Genomic DNA, 17542 nt, shown 5'->3' with positions numbered 1-17542 from the left:
TCTGAGAAGTCCAGGTTACAGGACCACCAGCCAAAAGAAAACAAATCCTGTTGTTGACTTTCACAATGTAAGATCACCTGCATAGTCAGCATCAGATACACCAACCAGTTGCATTTTGTTCCTGCTGTTTGAGTATTCTATACCATAATCTCTTGTTTCAGTTAAGTACCTGTAAATTTTTTTCACTACTTGCCAATGTGCATTAGTAAGGCTGTGCAAAAATCTGCTCACACTGTTCACTGCAAATGAAATATCTGGTCAAGAGATAACTGACAAAAATATAAGAGATCCAACCGCTTCACAATATGGTATTTTTTCACCACTGAACTCTTCATCATTAGGTAACAGACTCACATGTGGATCAGCAGAAACACTTTTGCTTCAGATATTCCAAATTTCTCAGTTATTCTTCTTGTATACTGATGTTGACGTATTAACATTTTCTTTCCCACATGATCTCACTCAATTTCCACTCCAACAAAGCAATGACCTACACCAACAGTGATTTGAAAGACTTCTTTTAGTGATGTAACAACTATATGAATTCCTTCAATTGACTTTGATGCAATAAGACCATCATCTACAAATAATGCTAACAAGATAACATCACCACTGAATAAACATGGATCAGCATCAGTTGCCTGAAAACTATAATGTGAAAGAAAGTCTATAAATTTCTTGTTCCAACATCGAGGAGCTTACTTAAGTCCATACAGCGATTTTTCAAGTTTGCAAACTACAGGTTTCTCCATTTTAACCACCACTCCCTCAGGTACGTTCATGTAAACTTCTTGAAGGCTTTCATACAGAAATGCTGTGCGAACATCAGACAATACCATCTCTAGATCATTATATGTGTCAATTACCAAGAAAACTCTGAGTGAATCATATAGTATCACTGGTGAAAAAGTCTCATTGTAGTTAACACCATAGTCCTGTTTGAAACCTCTTGCACACAGCCATGCTTTGTACCAAATAACCATACCATCTATATCAAATAAAACCTAGAACAACCATTCTGTGTCAATAACTCTCTGACTATTAGTTCTAGGAACTATCTTCCAGGTTTTATTGTCTTCATGAACTTCCAGTTCTTCTTCAATTTTTTCCGGTGTTTTGAGTCAGGATCAGAAGTTGCTTCTATGAAGCAGTAAGGATTATTATACTGAGTAAAAATCAGCTTCATATCTTGCTGGCTTGTACATGATAGAACGATCTCATAGCTGCGTCAACCGCACTTTGGTGGGTTGCTCTTCAGTTTCCAGTTTAGCCTTATTTCCATCTCTTCCTGTGCTTTGTGCTGGTTCACCAGTAACTTGCTTGTGCCAGTCCATAATATCTTGTTCTTCATCAGTCTTGAAGTTTAAGTATGTGTCATCAACTTCTTGTTGTGCAGACGCTGAGCTGTTGCTAACCTTATTGAATGTGACATCCCTCGATGCAAACACTCTGTGACTCACGGGATCGTAGAGTTGGTAATTTGTTGAATCTCCTTGATAACCGACAAGCACAACTTTTCTGGATTTGGCATCAAACGTGGTGCAAAATTTTTTTGGTACGTGAGCAAAGGCATCAGACCCAAACACTCGAAGATGTTCAACATATGGTTTTCATGCACTCCACAACACATACAGAGTTTGTCCCAAAATGCATTTTGTTGTAACTCTATTTAATATGTATACAGCGGTGTTAACAGCCTCTGCCCATAAAAACTTGAGAAGGTTTTTGGCTTCCAACATTGTGTGTGCACTTTCAACAATTGTGCAATTGTCCCACTCAGAACGACCGTTCTGTTCTGGCATATGTGGAGCAGTTGTTTCTAACTGAATTCCATAGTTCCTCACAAACTGTCTCATACCATAATTAATGCAATCAGTGCCACTGTCCACACGTAATGTTTTGACATTCTGAACAAACTACTTCAACACAAGATTATCGAATTCGTGAAACTAATCGATGACATCATATTTGTGTCTTACGAAATAAACAACTCTGTATCCAGTTGCATCATCTTTGAATAGGACAAAAAACTTTGCACCACTAATTGATTCAACCAACACTGGCGCACACACGTTATAATGGTACAGCCTCCCCCAGGACTCATATGAAATGTCTGATACCACCTGCCCCCCTTTTTTTTTTTTTTTTTTTTTTTTTTTTTTTTGCGCGTCCGGATGGTTATTAAACAATTCAGTGCTTCCTAAGGCCTTGTATATATATATACAAACATGCACACAAAATTCAAGCTTTCGCAACAAACGGTTGCTTCATCAGGAAAGAGGGAAGGATGGATATGTGTGTGTGTGTGTGCGAGTGTATACCTGTCCTTTTTTCCCCCTAAGGTAAGTCTTTCCGCTCCCGGGATTGGAATGACTCCTTACCCTCTCCCTTAAAACCCACATCCTTTCGTCTTTCCCTCTCCTTCCCTCTTTCCTGATGAAGCAACCGTTTGTTGCGAAAGCTTGGATTTTGTGTGTATGTTTGTGTGTCTATCGACCTGCCAGCGCTTTTGTTTGGTAAGTCTCATCATCAATATAATAGAGGGAAACATTCCACGCAGGAAAAATATATTTAAAAACAAAGATGATGTGACTTACCATACGAAAGCCCTGGCAGGTCGATAGAAACACAAACAGACACATACATACACACAAAATTCAAGCTTTTGCAACAAACTGTTGCCTCATCAGGAAAGAGGGAAGGAGAGGGAGAGACGAAAGGAAGTGGGTTTTAAGGGAGAGGGTAAGGAGTCATTCCAATCCCGGGAGCGGAAAGACTTACCTTAGGGGGAAAAAAGGACGGGTATACACTCGCACACACAAACATATCCATTCACACATATACAGACACAAGCAGACATATTTAAAGACAAAGAGTTTGGGCAGATATGTTAGTCGAGGCGGAAGTGCAGAGGCAAAGATGATGTTGAATGACAGGTGAGGTATGAGTGGCGGCAACTTGAAATTAGCGAAGATTGAGGCCTGGTGGGTAACGGGAAGAGAGGATATATTGAAGAGCAAGTTCCCATCTCCGGAGTTCGGATAGGTTGGTGGAGGTCAACGTCCAAATCCCATGCCACTTTCCTTGATGTTGACCTCCATCTGTCCAATGGCCAGCTTCACACGTCCGTCCACATCAAACCCACCAACAAGCAACAGTACCTCCATTATGACAGCTGCCACCCATTCCACATCAAACGGTCCCTTCCCTACAGCCTAGGTCTTCGTGGCAAACGAATCTGCTCCAGTCCGGAATCCCTGAACCATTACACCAACAACCTGACAACAGCTTTCGCATCCCGCAACTACCCTCCTGACCTGGTACAGAAGCAAATAACCAGAGCCACTTCCTCATCCCCTCAAACCCAGAATCCCCCACAGAAAAACCACAAAAGTGCCCCACTTGTGACAGGATACTTTCCGGGACTGGACCAGACTCTGAATGTGGCTCTCCAGCAGGGATACGACTTCCTCAAATCCTGCCCTGAAATGAGATCCATCCTTCATGAAATCCTCCCCACTCCACCAAGAGTGTCTTTCCGCCGTCCGCCTAACCTTCATAACCTGTTAGTTCATCCCTATGAAATCCCCAAACCACCTTCCCTACCCTCTGGCTCCTATCCTTGTAACCGGCCCTGGTGTAAAACCTGTCCCATGCACCCTCCCACCACCACCTACTCCAGTCCTGTAACCCGGAAGGTGTACACGATCAAAGGCAGAGCCACATGTGATTTACCAACTGACCTGCCTACACTGTGATGCATTCTATGTGGGAATGACCAGCAACAAACTGTCCATTCGCATGAATGGACACAGGCAGACAGTGTTTGTTGGTAATGAGGATCACCCTGTGGCTAAACATGCCTTGGTGCATGGCCAGCACATCTTGGCACAGTGTTACACCATCAGGGCTATCTGGATACTTCCCACCAACACCAACCTATCCGAACTCCGGAGATGGGAACTTGCTCTTCAATATATCCTCTCTTCCCGTTACCCACCAGGCCTCAATCTCCGCTAATTTCAAGTTGCCGCCACTCATACCTCACCTGTCATTCAACATCATCTTTGCCTCTGCACTTCCGCCTCGACTGACATCTCTGCCCAAACTCTTTGTCTTTAAATATGTCTGCTTGTGTCTGTATATGTGTGGATGGATATGTGTGTGTGTGCGAGTGTATACCCGTCCTTTTTTCTCCCTAAGGTAAGTCTTTCCGCTCCCGGGATTGGAATGACTCCTTACCCTCTCCCTTAAAACCCACTTCCTTTCGTCTTACCCTCTCCTTCCTTCTTTCCTGATGAGGCAACTGTTTGTTGTGAAAGCTTGAATTTTGTGTGTATGTATGTGTCTGTTTGTGTTTCTATCGACCTGCCAGGGCTTTCGTATGGTAAGTCACATCATCTTATATATATATATATATATAAAACAAAGACGATGAGACTTACCAAACAAAAGTGCTGGCAGCTCGATATAATTCTGTTCTATTTGATAAAAAACTTGATACAGATTGCGAAGGCATGTGGAATGTTCTGGAAGGACATGGATTGTTGTAATTATCGGTGGATTTTTGTCATCGATAAAATTATGTACATATACTAAATTAAGTAACTAATCAAGAAATTGAAGTAATAAGTCCTTAGCAATAAATAACTAGAGACTGCACAGATGTTAGCATGAAAAATCAATGATTCTAATTAACAAAATGGTAATATAAAAATCCAGTAACAGAAGACCTCACTATCTTGAGAAACAGCTTAAAAGTTATTAGCAAGTGATGTATTTTCATTTGTTATTTACTTTTATGTCTTCCTCTGTAATTAATATTCTTTGTAATTACATTTCTAATTAACTCCAATTTCCAGAATTTGAAGCCTTATTTATGCAGTTTATACATGTAATCGGATAAAGAACAAGCTCTGTACTACCACTGAATATTAGTAACAAATCCAACTGTAATTAATTATTGAACTAAAATAATATGAGAGACATTATTGTAATTTAAGTTCAGAATGATAACTTTTAAACTTTTTGCGGTCTTCTGTTAATGGATTTTTAGGTTACCATTTTCTTAATTAGAAGCATTGATTTTTCATTCTAACATCTCTGCAGTCTCTAGTTATTTATTGTTAAGAACTTATTACTTCAATTTCTTGATTAGTTACTTAATTTAGTATATGTACATAATTTTATCGATGACAACAATCCACCGATAATTAAGACAACACACGTCCTTCCAGAACACTCCACGTGCCTTCGCAATTTATATCAAGTTTTTTTATCAAATAGGACTGAATGATACATATAAAGACACACATACAAGGCCTTAGGAAGCACTGAATTGTCTGATAACTATCCGGACGCATATTAAAAAAAGGTGGTATCAGACATTTCATATGAGTCTTATGGGAGGCTGTACCATTATAATCTGATTTTGATTTTCGTTCCTGTGAACTTTTGGTTTTATCAGGATATCTTGCCTTTTCCTTTTGTCTGTTGATGGACATCTCTGCAAATGCACCAGTTTCTTCATCACTCATATTCAACTGGGACTCATCTTTGGAGAGACATTCTGTCAAAGTTTCCACATTTTGTTGACTAGCTGGCACACTGTCCCAAGTTGTTTTAAATGCGCTATATTTTGATGGTAATGATGAAATGACTTTCGTCATTACAGCTACATCTGAAACCTTTTCTCCAACATTTCTGAGTTGTAATGCTAGAGTTTCAACTTTAATTACTGAACAACTATAGAATCATTTGCATTCATCTGATATTCATGAAAACATTGAGTTATTGTTAGTTTGCTGGCTTCTGGCTGTTGCTCATGTAGTGATCTCAACTTGTTCCACATTTTGTAGGCTGTCTCACAAACCAACAGACTTTGCATTTGTGTACCATCTACTGATGTGGAAATCAAAAACATACCTTTTGCATTTTTTTTTGTCCATGCTTTCAAGGTGGCATCATCATCTTCATTAGGTTGACATCGAGTCCCAATTACAACATCAAGAATTCCGTAAGCCTTTAAGATTGCAGTTATCTGTAACTTCCATGACATAATTGTGGTGTCACCGCCAGACACCACACTTGTTAGGTGGTAGCCTTTAAAACGGCCGCGGTCCGTTAGTATACGTAGGACCCGCGTGTCGCCACTATCAGTGACTGCAGACCGAGCGCTGCCACACGGCAGGTCTAGAGAGACTTCCTAGCAGTCGCCCCAGTTGTACAGCTGACCTTGCTAGTGATGGTTCACTGACAAATTACGCTCTCATTTGCCGAGACGATAGTTAACATAGCCTTCAGCTACGTCATTTGCTGCGACCTAGCAAGGTGCTATTATCAATTGCTATTTATCTTGTGATGCATGTACCGTCAGACCGATGTTCACCAATTGTGGATTAAAGTTAAGTATTCCAGCAGCTACGTACATTATTGGCTATATTAATTACCTTGTCCAGTTCCAGACCTCACGCCAGCCTGCGTGAGCTTAAACGCGTGCCTTTCGGCTACCTGTCACTGTGGATTGGCTGTCTTGCCAGTCCACAACAATAATTTTCTTCATCCAGCTTTGAGATGAATTTTGAAGACACTTCTTCAGCCATTGCAGATTTCTTCTCTCTTCTTTTCACCTGAACATGTCACAGTTGGGATACTGAAAGTTTATATGAAATAACAACTTTCCTCACGTAAACTGAGCGATGCCTGGGCACGGGTAGAGGAGGTTGCCAACAGAGATTAATAAAGCTGATTATGAACTTATTTTATTAATTAAAATAACTGGTTTTCTTGACAATGGCAGACTTTTCACATGCAACAAATACAATACAATGAATACTACTACTGCAAAGAAGACAAATATAAAAAGCTGCACTCACATAAATAAATGCTACACACTAGTAGTAAGAAAGAGGACATAAACTGAACATGAACTGCTTACACATGTAAATGTAACTATGCAAAACCTTTCCAACAATAATCTCCCACAGTCTATCCCTTTCTCTTTTCTCTTTCCCATGGAGACAGCCATTAAAGCTAGAGTAGTGTGTATGCTTTTATATGAGTCTATTGCCAGTACTGTAAGTTGTCCAGAATGTAAGTAATGGACAGCAGTTCTGTCTCATAACTTTTTTAGTTTAGTCATGAGTACTTTTCTTTTGGTATAATTAAAAATATTTCATTTTATTGGGGTGTTTCTTCACATTGAGATTACTTCTGTTACTTCTCATTCTGTTACAGCTCACAAGAATGTAAAACTGTTTATCACACATGGAGGACTGCATAGCACTTTGGAGGCATTACATCATGGAGTCCCTTTAATTGCTATTCCAATTTTTGGAGACCAGTCACTTAATGCAAATCGTGCAAGAAATGCAGGATATGCTGTAAAACTTGATTTTGCAAATGTTACCACAGACTCACTGCAATGGGCACTAACAGAAATTTTAGAAAACCCAAGGTATGATTACTGAATGAAACTGGAAAGCAACATTTATTCTAATTACTTCTGCCATTAAGATATGCTTTAATATTTAAACATACCAATTTTCAGCTTGATTTTTGAATTAATTTAGGAGTCCTAATGTGATTATTGATTACTTTTATTATAACTAATTTTATTGCTGTATGTTAATCACTCACCAGCAATAAAAGAACACTTTAAGTCAGTCCCTGAGCACATACACTTAGGAATATATTTACAACAAAACAGTAATACATTTATAACTGATACATGTCACTTGAGAACAGAAGTCAGAAGCATTTAATGTCTTACTTAGTTAACAGTGCTAACTACTTGATCTTGTGACAGAATATACCTGTAATTCATAGCCTCTCCTTTGTACCAACTATTGTTGATCACCTCGAAGCTGAAAGTTCACATAGGTGTGGACTACGGTTTGTTCAATAATATATGTGACATCACATTTTAGTCGATATTAAAACACATCTTTTATTCCATGCAAAGTATACTTGATAAAAAGTATACCTGATAACTACAGTGACCAGTTATTACACTAGAAACAATCATTAGCATAATTTTACAGGCCCAAAGCCACAATGACAATGGATAAGTAGCACAATCTAAACAATTCAGGATGAGATTTTCTCTCTGCAGCGGAGTGTGCGCTGATATGAAACTTCGTGGCAGATTAAAACTGTGTGCCGGACCGAGACTCGAACTCGGGACCTATGCCTTTTGCAGGCAAGTGCTCTACCAACTGAGCTACCCAAACACGACTCACGCCCTGTCCTCACAGCAGGAGAGCTTCTGTAAAGTTTGGAAGGTAGGAGATGAGATACTGGCAGTAGTAAAGCTGTGAGGACGGGGTGTGAGTCATGCTTGGGTAGCTCAGTTGGTCCCAAGTTTGAGTCTCGGTCTGGCACACAGTTTTAATCTGCCAGCAAGTTTCATAAAAAATTCAGATTTGTACAAAGTCAATACAGTTCAAATTTAGCACAGTCCTCCATGGCAGATTGTTATGGAAGAAGATCACACTGTAGTAGTTAAGGGGACATTGAATGTTTCTACTCCATAATGTACTTTGGACTTTCCTGAACATTTTGGTATATAATACATTAAAATCAGACAATTGTGAGACCTTCAAATAATATTTTGAATGTTGATGTGTGACTGTCAAATTTCACGGCTACGCATATACTGCCACAGTTGAGCAGTCATATCTTGGGAACTACACAGTCTAGAAAGCCGTGAATTGCTTAGTTTTGTTTAGGACATGACAAGAAAAGGATGGGAACACGTCTGCATAACCTAAAAACCAAGCTGGGTAACACAAAACTGATGGCAAGACAATAAAATCTGCTGGGAGACTAACAGACAAAGTAATTGTTGGATTACAGAAATATTATGGGAAGGCCATTAGAGATAACTGTGACAATTTAGAGAAAATGAAAAGAGCTGTGTGGAGCACTTTATTTCATCAAATATTAACCGATGGAAAGCCATGTCATGCTTTGTGTCCACTTCCACCAAATACTTGGTGTAAATATAGGCAAGCTGAATTTTCTGGCACCCTGCATGAATTTACACATAAACATTCTCTTCCTTTGGCAGTAACAGGGACAATCAAATCTATTTACAGAGATTTGGCAAATCCTGAGCTACTAAAAAGACCCAGAATGTGAATGAGTCCTTCAGTAATATTGTGTGGTGCCGTGTGCCTAAAAATGTATTTGTTGGCCTTATGACTGTAAAGAGCCACAGACTGACTACTCTGGGTGATGTCCAACTACTTATAGATGGTGTTAGGAACAAACTCTTATTTTGAAAAGTACTTAATTCTTTGGAAGCTAGAATGGTATTTAAACAATGGAAATTTCAGGTGGAATATCAACAATTATTAAAAGGATAGACTGCTATGACATGTGAGTTGCAGACATGCACAACAAAAGACTGTTACACACTGAGCTTTTGACCAAAGCCTTCTTCAGAAAAGAAAGGAAAACACACACACACGCATTGACACAAGCAGGCAAACCTCACACAAACATGACCACCAGCTCTGGCTGCTCTGGCCAGAATTTTACGTGGGTGAACATATTTGGTTCATTAGTGAGACGTCTCTCTTGATATCTCCCAGGATTAGATTAGATTTAGATTTCGTTATGTAGACCCAAAAAATTAGATGATCCTTGTGGGTGTGGAACATGTCAGAATGTATAACATAAAACATAAAACACTTGAATATTATACATAATACCCTGATCATTTGTCAGGAGATTGTCAAAATAGGTGAATACAATGCAGTACACTGGAACAGCTAGTAGTTATAGAACTAACATGCTGTCAGAATGAAACACTGTTGTGCACTATTAATAAATTTATCAAACACAGAAATACCTAACCTTCATTGTTGTGACCAAGTGCTGTCAAAACTGAAATCTAACAGGCATTTTTACTTAAGCCGGCTTAACAGTCTCTGTTAAGATATTCATCTATGGAGTAGAAGGAGTTGCCTATCAAAACGTCCTTCAGACTCTGTTTAAACTGTGCTTTATCTGAAACCAAGTTTTTAATGATTGCTGGCAATTTATTGAAAATATGTGTTCCTGAATATTGGACCCCTTTATGGACCAAGGTAAGTGATTTTAGGTCTTTATGTATATTGTTGTTATTCCTAGTATTGATAGTATGTATTGAGCTATTAGTTGGAAACAGAGATGTATTACTTGCAACAAATTTCATTAACAAATATACATACTGAGTGGTTAGAATACAAAGTTCCTTGAACAAGTTTCTACATGATGTTCTTGAATTTACACCACAAATTATTCTTATCACATGCTTTTGCACCCTAAAAACTTTTGCTCAGTTTGATGAGTTGCCCCAGAATATGATCCTATATGATGTAATAGAATGAAAGTAAGCAAAGTATGCAATTTTTTTTTAATATTTATATCTCCTACACCTGACATCATTCTCACGGCAAATACAGACTTGTTTAGGCGCTTAAGCAATTCTGTGGTATGCCCTTCCCAACTGAATTTATTATCGAGTTGTAATCCCAGAAATGTAACACTATCACCCTCTTTGATCTGCATGTCTTCATATGTAATACACATGCTGGAAGGAAATCTCTTACAGGTTCTCAGCTGCATATGGTGGGTCTTTTAAAAGTTGAATGACAGTGAATTAGCTTTAAACCACTTATTAATGTCAGTGAAAATTTGATTAGCAGCTATTTCTAAATCTGTACTTGACTTGCTACTTATTGTAATGTTCTGCAAACAAAACAATGATGTCATTCATGTACACAATAAAAAGCAGTGGACCCAAGATGAAACTCTGAGGAACACCATATTTAATTAATTCCCAGTCAGATGAAGATTGACTGCTTACTGCACAGATATTTCACAACATCCTTTGTTTCCTGTTAGATGGATAAGACTCAAACCATTTCGCAGCATTGCCGGTGACATCATAATATTCTAATTTACTTAAGAGAATGCTGTGGTTCACTCAGTCAAATGGTTTTGACAGGTCACAGAAAATTCCAGTAGCTTCTAATTTATTATCTAATGAATTAAGTACATTCTCACGGTAGTGTAAATAGCTTTCTCTACATCAGAAACCTTAAGAAATCCAAACTGTGACTTGGACAATACATTATTTGCAGTCAAATGCTTATGGAGACACTTGAACACAAGCTTTTCAAATATTTTTGAGAAAGCCAGCAAAAGTGAAATTTGGTCTATAGTGTGATGGTATTTCTTTATCCCTCTTCTTGTAAAGAGGCTTAACTTTGGCACATTTTAGCCAGTCTGGAAATGTTCCACTGATAAGAGATTGATTACACAAATAAGTTAAGATACAACTCAACTTGCATGAGCACTCTTTGATTAACTTTGTTGATATGTTATCATACCCACTGAAATTTTTAGATTTTAAGGATTTTATGATGGATGCTACTTCTTTCAGAGATGTGAGTGTCCTTCCCATTTTACTGAAGTTATTTTTAAAGGCTGGTCTCAGATACTCCATTGCACTGTTCACCAAATGTGATAACCCCAAGCTGTCAGTAACAGAAACGCTACACTACATGCACTTCTTGCCTGGGTCTCATTTATTTTTAGAGCTATCTGTTCCTCTTCCTTTTTGGCCCCACTTGTTTCTTTCTTTGCTATATCTCATACAGTTTTTATTTTGTTGCCCGATGTAATTATCTTTTTCTCTTAATAAGGCTGCTTCAATTTCTGGATTACTTGCTTCAATATTTTGCAGTATTCTTTGTAATGCAATACAATGCTAAAATCAGAGCTGTTTCTAGATAGTAGGTACAGTCTCCTTTTCATCCAACATCATATCTTTATTCCTTGTGTAATCCATGGTTTATTTTTTGACTTCTGTGTGATTTACCATTAGGGCAAAACAGTTTTGAAAAGTGGAGGTAACTTTATTAATGAATGCTTTGTATTTTCCATTTGAGTCAGAAGTACTGTAAGCATCTATCCAATTCATGTCTTTGAGCAATTTCCCGAAATTCTCAATTTTTGACTTATTTATTACCTTCATGTACTCAGATTTATCCTGACAAGTTTCAACATTTAACACAAGGTGTTGCATGTTGTGATCAGATAGCCCATTTACTATTGGTTTTGTGATACGACTTTTTTCCCTAGATTTGTTTACAAAGATATTATCAATAGCAGTCTCAGAGCATTTACATACCCAAGTAGCAAAGTTCACAGTAGGAACTAAATTGAATGATAGTGTTACTGACTGCAATAATTGTTCACTGACAGAGCTTTTCAATAAATCCACATCAAAATCACCAGCAACCACTATTTCCTTTTTTTTTTTGGCATGAGATGGGACAGCAGAGCTTGCAGATTTTTTTATGAAGAGGTTAAAATTTCCTCGAAGATGATCTGTATATACCTACTGTTAAAAGGAACTTATGAAATACCACTTCTGTTGCACAAGCTTCTAAGCTGCTCTGAGGAAAATTTAATAATATCAATATTCTTAAAATCAAAATAGTTTCTGATAAGTATTGCAACTCCTCCTTTCTCCATATTTTCTCTACAGAAGCAAGAAGCTAACTTGAATCCTGTAATATTTAACGTATCTATACCAGTAGTCACATGATGTTCAGGGAGGCAGATTATATCAACTGGTTTCCTCAACTCTAGTTCTTCAACACAAATAAAGGAACTCATTAAGCTTACCCCTTAGTCCTCGGATATTCTGATGCAATAACCACAACTGATTTTCTGCCTTAGCTGAATTACAACTGGATGAACCTAATTTTCCTGCCAATTTTTGAGTATCTCTAGTTTCAATCAGAGGCTGTCTGCATGAATTGTGTACATGAAAATTTGCTATCTTTCTGCCTTTTTATCAATGTGAATGTCATTTTCAGCCTTTGTATTTACCAATACTTTTTCCAGAATGTTCATTCAGTTGAGAGAACATGATATGTGCCAGTGGTCATTTATTTTATGAATTTTAATATGCACTTTTAGACTAATTTGTGATGTATTAAGTACTTTATTTTGACACTATACTTCTGCTTACAGGTACACGGAGAAGGCAAAATTTTTGTCAAAACTTTTCAGAGACAGACCAAGGCCTCCAATGGAAGAGGCTATATACTGGACAGAGTATGTCATTAGGCACAAAGGTGCTCCTCACATGAGGTCTGCAGCTCTGGATCTGACATGGTACCAATATCTGCTACTAGATGTCATTGCTGTGGTGTTGTTGGCTGTGGTTGCAGTGATTTTTGTAGCTGTGTTCCTAATTAGGACAGTGTTAAGACTTGTATGTGGCAAAAGTACAAAAGTGAAAAGTGGAGGGAAAAAGAAAGGTGTGAAAAGGGACTGAATTTACATTACATTTATTTCTGTGCAGCACAGAATAACATGTAAATAGAAAATATTAAAGACAGCCTACCTCTAATTTAATCTGATTGTTTATGTTTGAATCCTTAAAACTGCAAACCCATCTTTGACATCAATAATTAAACTGTTAAACATCTACTGTGTTGAAAGGGAAGTGTGAGATTACTGAAACATACTTTGTTTCATTTTTTTAGTTTGATAGATAAAAAGTCTACTCACCAAGCAGCAGCAAAACACACACATAAAAGACTGTTGTGACTGGCAAGCTTGTGTGTTCTGCTGCTGCTTGGTGAGTAGATTTAAATAATTTTATCAATAATTGATTGTTTCTGTTTCATTTGCAAAATCCAACTATTATTCAGACAGACACACTAAAAGTGATATAAAAGTTAAAGAAAACCACAATAGGTACTGGTAAGAGTTGAAATATAGTTTATGTGGATATTAAATTATTGATTTTGAGTTTGTGTTGATACGTTGAGTTGCAGTCAGGCACAACAGAAAGACTGTTATACATTGGGCTTTTGGCCAAAGCCTTCTTCAGAAAGGAAACACACACACATCCACAAAAGAAGGCATGCCTCTTGTTCACGGGACTACTATCTCTGGCCATGACTGCCGGAATGCATTCTAGCTCATTAGCCAGGGATAGCAATCTTGTGGATGTGAGTTGGCTTTGCTTGTGTGGATGTGCACATGTTTTCTTTTCTGAAGAAGTCTTTGGCCAAAAGCTCAATATGTATAACAGTCTTTCTGTTGTAACTATCTACAACTCAGTATGTCATATTTATGCTAAGTAGCAATCTATCCTTTTCATGATAATGTTAATATTCCAACCTGGACTTTCCATGGTTTGATTTCATGTTGACAATAACATTAAATAAGTGAAAACATAAATGAGTACACTGTCTCTAATTAAACTAGAACAAGAGTATGGCATGTGTTTAGTATGGACTAAATGATTGGTCAAGATTCATGGCTCCCTTGTTAGATTCTTTTTGTCTTAGTTCCATTCTCAGCAGTATTCCACAATACAGCCCTAAAACAGACATTTATGGATAATGTGCTCAGATCACTTCTACTTAGAAGAAGGCCAGCAGAATTATTGTTCTACAATACATATTCAAATATAGTGTGCTGCCAAGAGCAAAATAAACTGTCCTCAATAATCAACATGCACCTTAAAAAAATGACCAAGACTTATTCTTTGCATATGATATGGAATCAAGAATATTTTGTGTGTCATAAATTGTTGGAGTCAGTTAGACTTTGTTGGTGGCAGATAAAAATTCACTACATGTTAAATGCTGTACATAACAATATCAAAATTTTGCTAGCAAGTGGCATCATTGTGCATATTGGTGGTCTGTAAATGGACTGTTATTACCATTTCTTTGTCATTAACCAGCCATGACTGGACAGACAGCATCAATTTCGGAATAATATTACCATATTAAAATTAATAAAATAATTGCAGTTTAAACTATGATACTAAAATCAGTATTATAAGACTTATATTTAAGAACAAGATTACAACATACATTACAATAATAAGACAGTCATTTAATAAAGTAGCAGAGTTGCTGATGTTTTCATTGGCACTGAGCTGCAGTTCAAGTAGACAGTGTTATGTCACCAGAAAAGTATTTCTCTATACTGTACAAAGATTACTTTTTTAGTATACACAGAATTTTAGTCCTAAATTGTTTGACTGGTAATGACTGAATTTCCTTGGGTAGAGCATAAAATAATTTTGGGGCCACCATTAGCATCTTGTTCTGCATCTTAGTTAATCAATATCTTGGTTTGTCTGTACTGTTTTTATAGCGAGTACTGTATTGTTGAGCTTCATTTCTCTTTCTGTACATCTTATGATCTGGCTTTGTGTGAAAAAGGCAGTTGAGAATATATTGGCTGAAAACAGTCAGAATTCCTAATATGGAAAAAAACGGTCAGTATTTTTGCCTGACGTAATGATCCCCATTGCTTTCTTTTGTAACAAAAGCACTTTCTTGCAGCCTGCAGAACGGTCCCACTGTAGCAGCCCGTAGCTGATGTGACTGTGGAAAATTGCTAAGGAAACTGTTAATAGGTACTCATGTGGTACAACAACTTTTAGTTTCCTCAAGAGGTATAGGATACTTGAGAGTTTGGAACATTTGTGTTTAGTGTGCTGTTGTCAGGAGCTAAGCAAAGGAAAAGTGCTGGAACGGTTTGTCAATTTGAAATCTGAAATTATTTTATTCTTACAGCAAAGTGGCAAAAATTATTCTGAACTTGATGATGATTAATGCTGGATACTTACAGCTTTTTTGACTGCATATATTCCTCTGTGTTTTGTATTCATTAATTTTCGTCTTGTTCAAGATGAACTAGACCTGGACCTCACTTAACAGGACTTCAGCTTGTTGAACAGCTTAAGGTACATTTTCCCCTTTTGAAATAAAGTTGTGTCATCCCACAAACTGCAAGGTGTGCCCATTGGAGCCTACACCATTAATGAAAATTAAGAATAACAGGAGTCATATTACAGATTCCTGGGGCACACCATGCTTTAACTTCATTACACTTGATTCTGCTCCTTGCATGGGTACAATCTGTCATTTGTTATTTAGGTACAATTCGAGAGTTTGTGGAACAGTTCCCCCAACACCATATGATCTTAGCTTGCTGAGCAGGCTCTTCTGTGGGATACAATCAAATGCCTTACTGAGGTCATAGAGTACCAGTGTTATAGACTCCTTGTCTTCAAAACCCTGACATATATTTGTAACTAAGTACTGCTGTTGTATTTGACCTGCCCTTCCAAAAACTGTGCTGTGTATCATAAAAGAGATTGTTTCCTACAAAATAACTTAATAGCTGATCTTTCATTATGGACTCTGTGACTTTATCTAGCACTGGTATTATCGATAAAGGCCTGTAGCTTGACACTTCATGCGGATTACCTTTTTTGTAAACTGGTACTGTGTGTGCTACTTTCAGAAAGTCTGGAAATCCCCCAGCATGGAGGTATTTATTTATTACTACTGACAGAGGTTGAGCAATTTCACAGACTGCAGTTTTTAATATAGTACAGGACATGCTGTGAATATCAGGGCGTCCAGAGTGTTTGTAGTCTTTTACTATTTTTATTACATCTTTTTGATACACTCTCTTCCACATTACCATGCTGCATTTATTTCCAAATTTCACAGCAACTGCAGGATCTGTTTTGAAGTCATGAATTTCATCTGCTGTGTTTTCTACTGTGTTTACAAAATGTTCACTACATTCATCTGGACTGCAAGAATTAGAGCAAGAGGTGGGCTTTTGCCTACATTCATTAATCAGATCCCATGCTGCCTTTCAAGGATTGTGAGCTTCCTCAACAAATCTACTATTATTTTCCTTCTTTGCTTTCTCTACTTCTTTTCTGTAAATCCTTTTGACATGTAGATAATTGCAGTATAGTCTATTTTTGATGCCAATATCTTCAGTGGCTTTGTTTTTACCATTTAGTGCTTTTACAATGCATTTTAGTTTGGCTAAACAAGAGGTACAACAGCTCTTTACTTTGACAGTTTTCTGTGTGTATTTTGATTTGGCAGTTGGATAGCTCTTGGGTTTCAGTGGAAAATTTTCATCAAATTTGGCTCTAAGAGTCTGGAACATGGAATAGAATCTATCGCTTGGGTCCAATTCTTCACACATTTGATACCAGTCTGTAGAAGACTTGCAGTTTTGAAATCATCTAATTTTTTCTTTGTAATAACACTACTTCTGAAGACATAATTTGAATGCCAACTGGGAATTTGTTGAGTGCTTACTGGGTTTGTCTATAGCTTCATGATTAGTGCATTGTGATCTGCAAGCATAGAATCAACATTACGTGCTTTGTAGTCCCAACAATTTACGTTCGTAACAACTGTGTCACAACAGACGTGGAAGGTAACTGTACAATTTGTTGTAAGAGATTTTAGTATCATGGACCAAACTGAGAATGATAGTCCATTATAAATTCTGAGTTGGTTCACTTTGTGATGATTCCCTATTTGGAATACCCTGAGGCTTAGTACACTCAAATTAGCCTTAACTAGTGTCATGATGGTGAACTGGGGTGGGTGGGAAAGGGGAAGAGATGGTAGGGTAAGGGTTGGGGAAGAGAATAGAGCTGTCTGGCAGGATGTGCAGGGACTAGACG

The 17542-nt window shown here is 37.6% G+C and overlaps 1 protein-coding gene across 1 annotated transcript in view; it reads left to right on the top strand.

The window, feature by feature from the left end:
• LOC124544929 (UDP-glycosyltransferase UGT5-like) overlaps positions 1-13422 on the top strand; it is a 111146-nt gene extending 97724 nt beyond the window's left edge. The window contains exons 5-6 of the mRNA XM_047123675.1: positions 7237-7456; positions 13036-13422. Coding sequence (XP_046979631.1) covers positions 7237-7456; positions 13036-13342 — 527 coding nt within the window. The 3' untranslated portion in view covers positions 13343-13422. The remainder of the gene's footprint in view (positions 1-7236; positions 7457-13035) is intronic.
• Positions 13423-17542: the final 4120 nt, after the last annotated feature.

The sequence above is a fragment of the Schistocerca americana genome, chromosome 8, assembly GCF_021461395.2.
Source record: "Schistocerca americana isolate TAMUIC-IGC-003095 chromosome 8, iqSchAmer2.1, whole genome shotgun sequence".
Taxonomy (NCBI): Eukaryota; Metazoa; Arthropoda; class Insecta; order Orthoptera; family Acrididae; genus Schistocerca; species Schistocerca americana.
The sequence above is the reverse complement of the archived record's forward strand: the minus strand, read 5'-3'. Positions and strand labels throughout refer to the sequence as shown.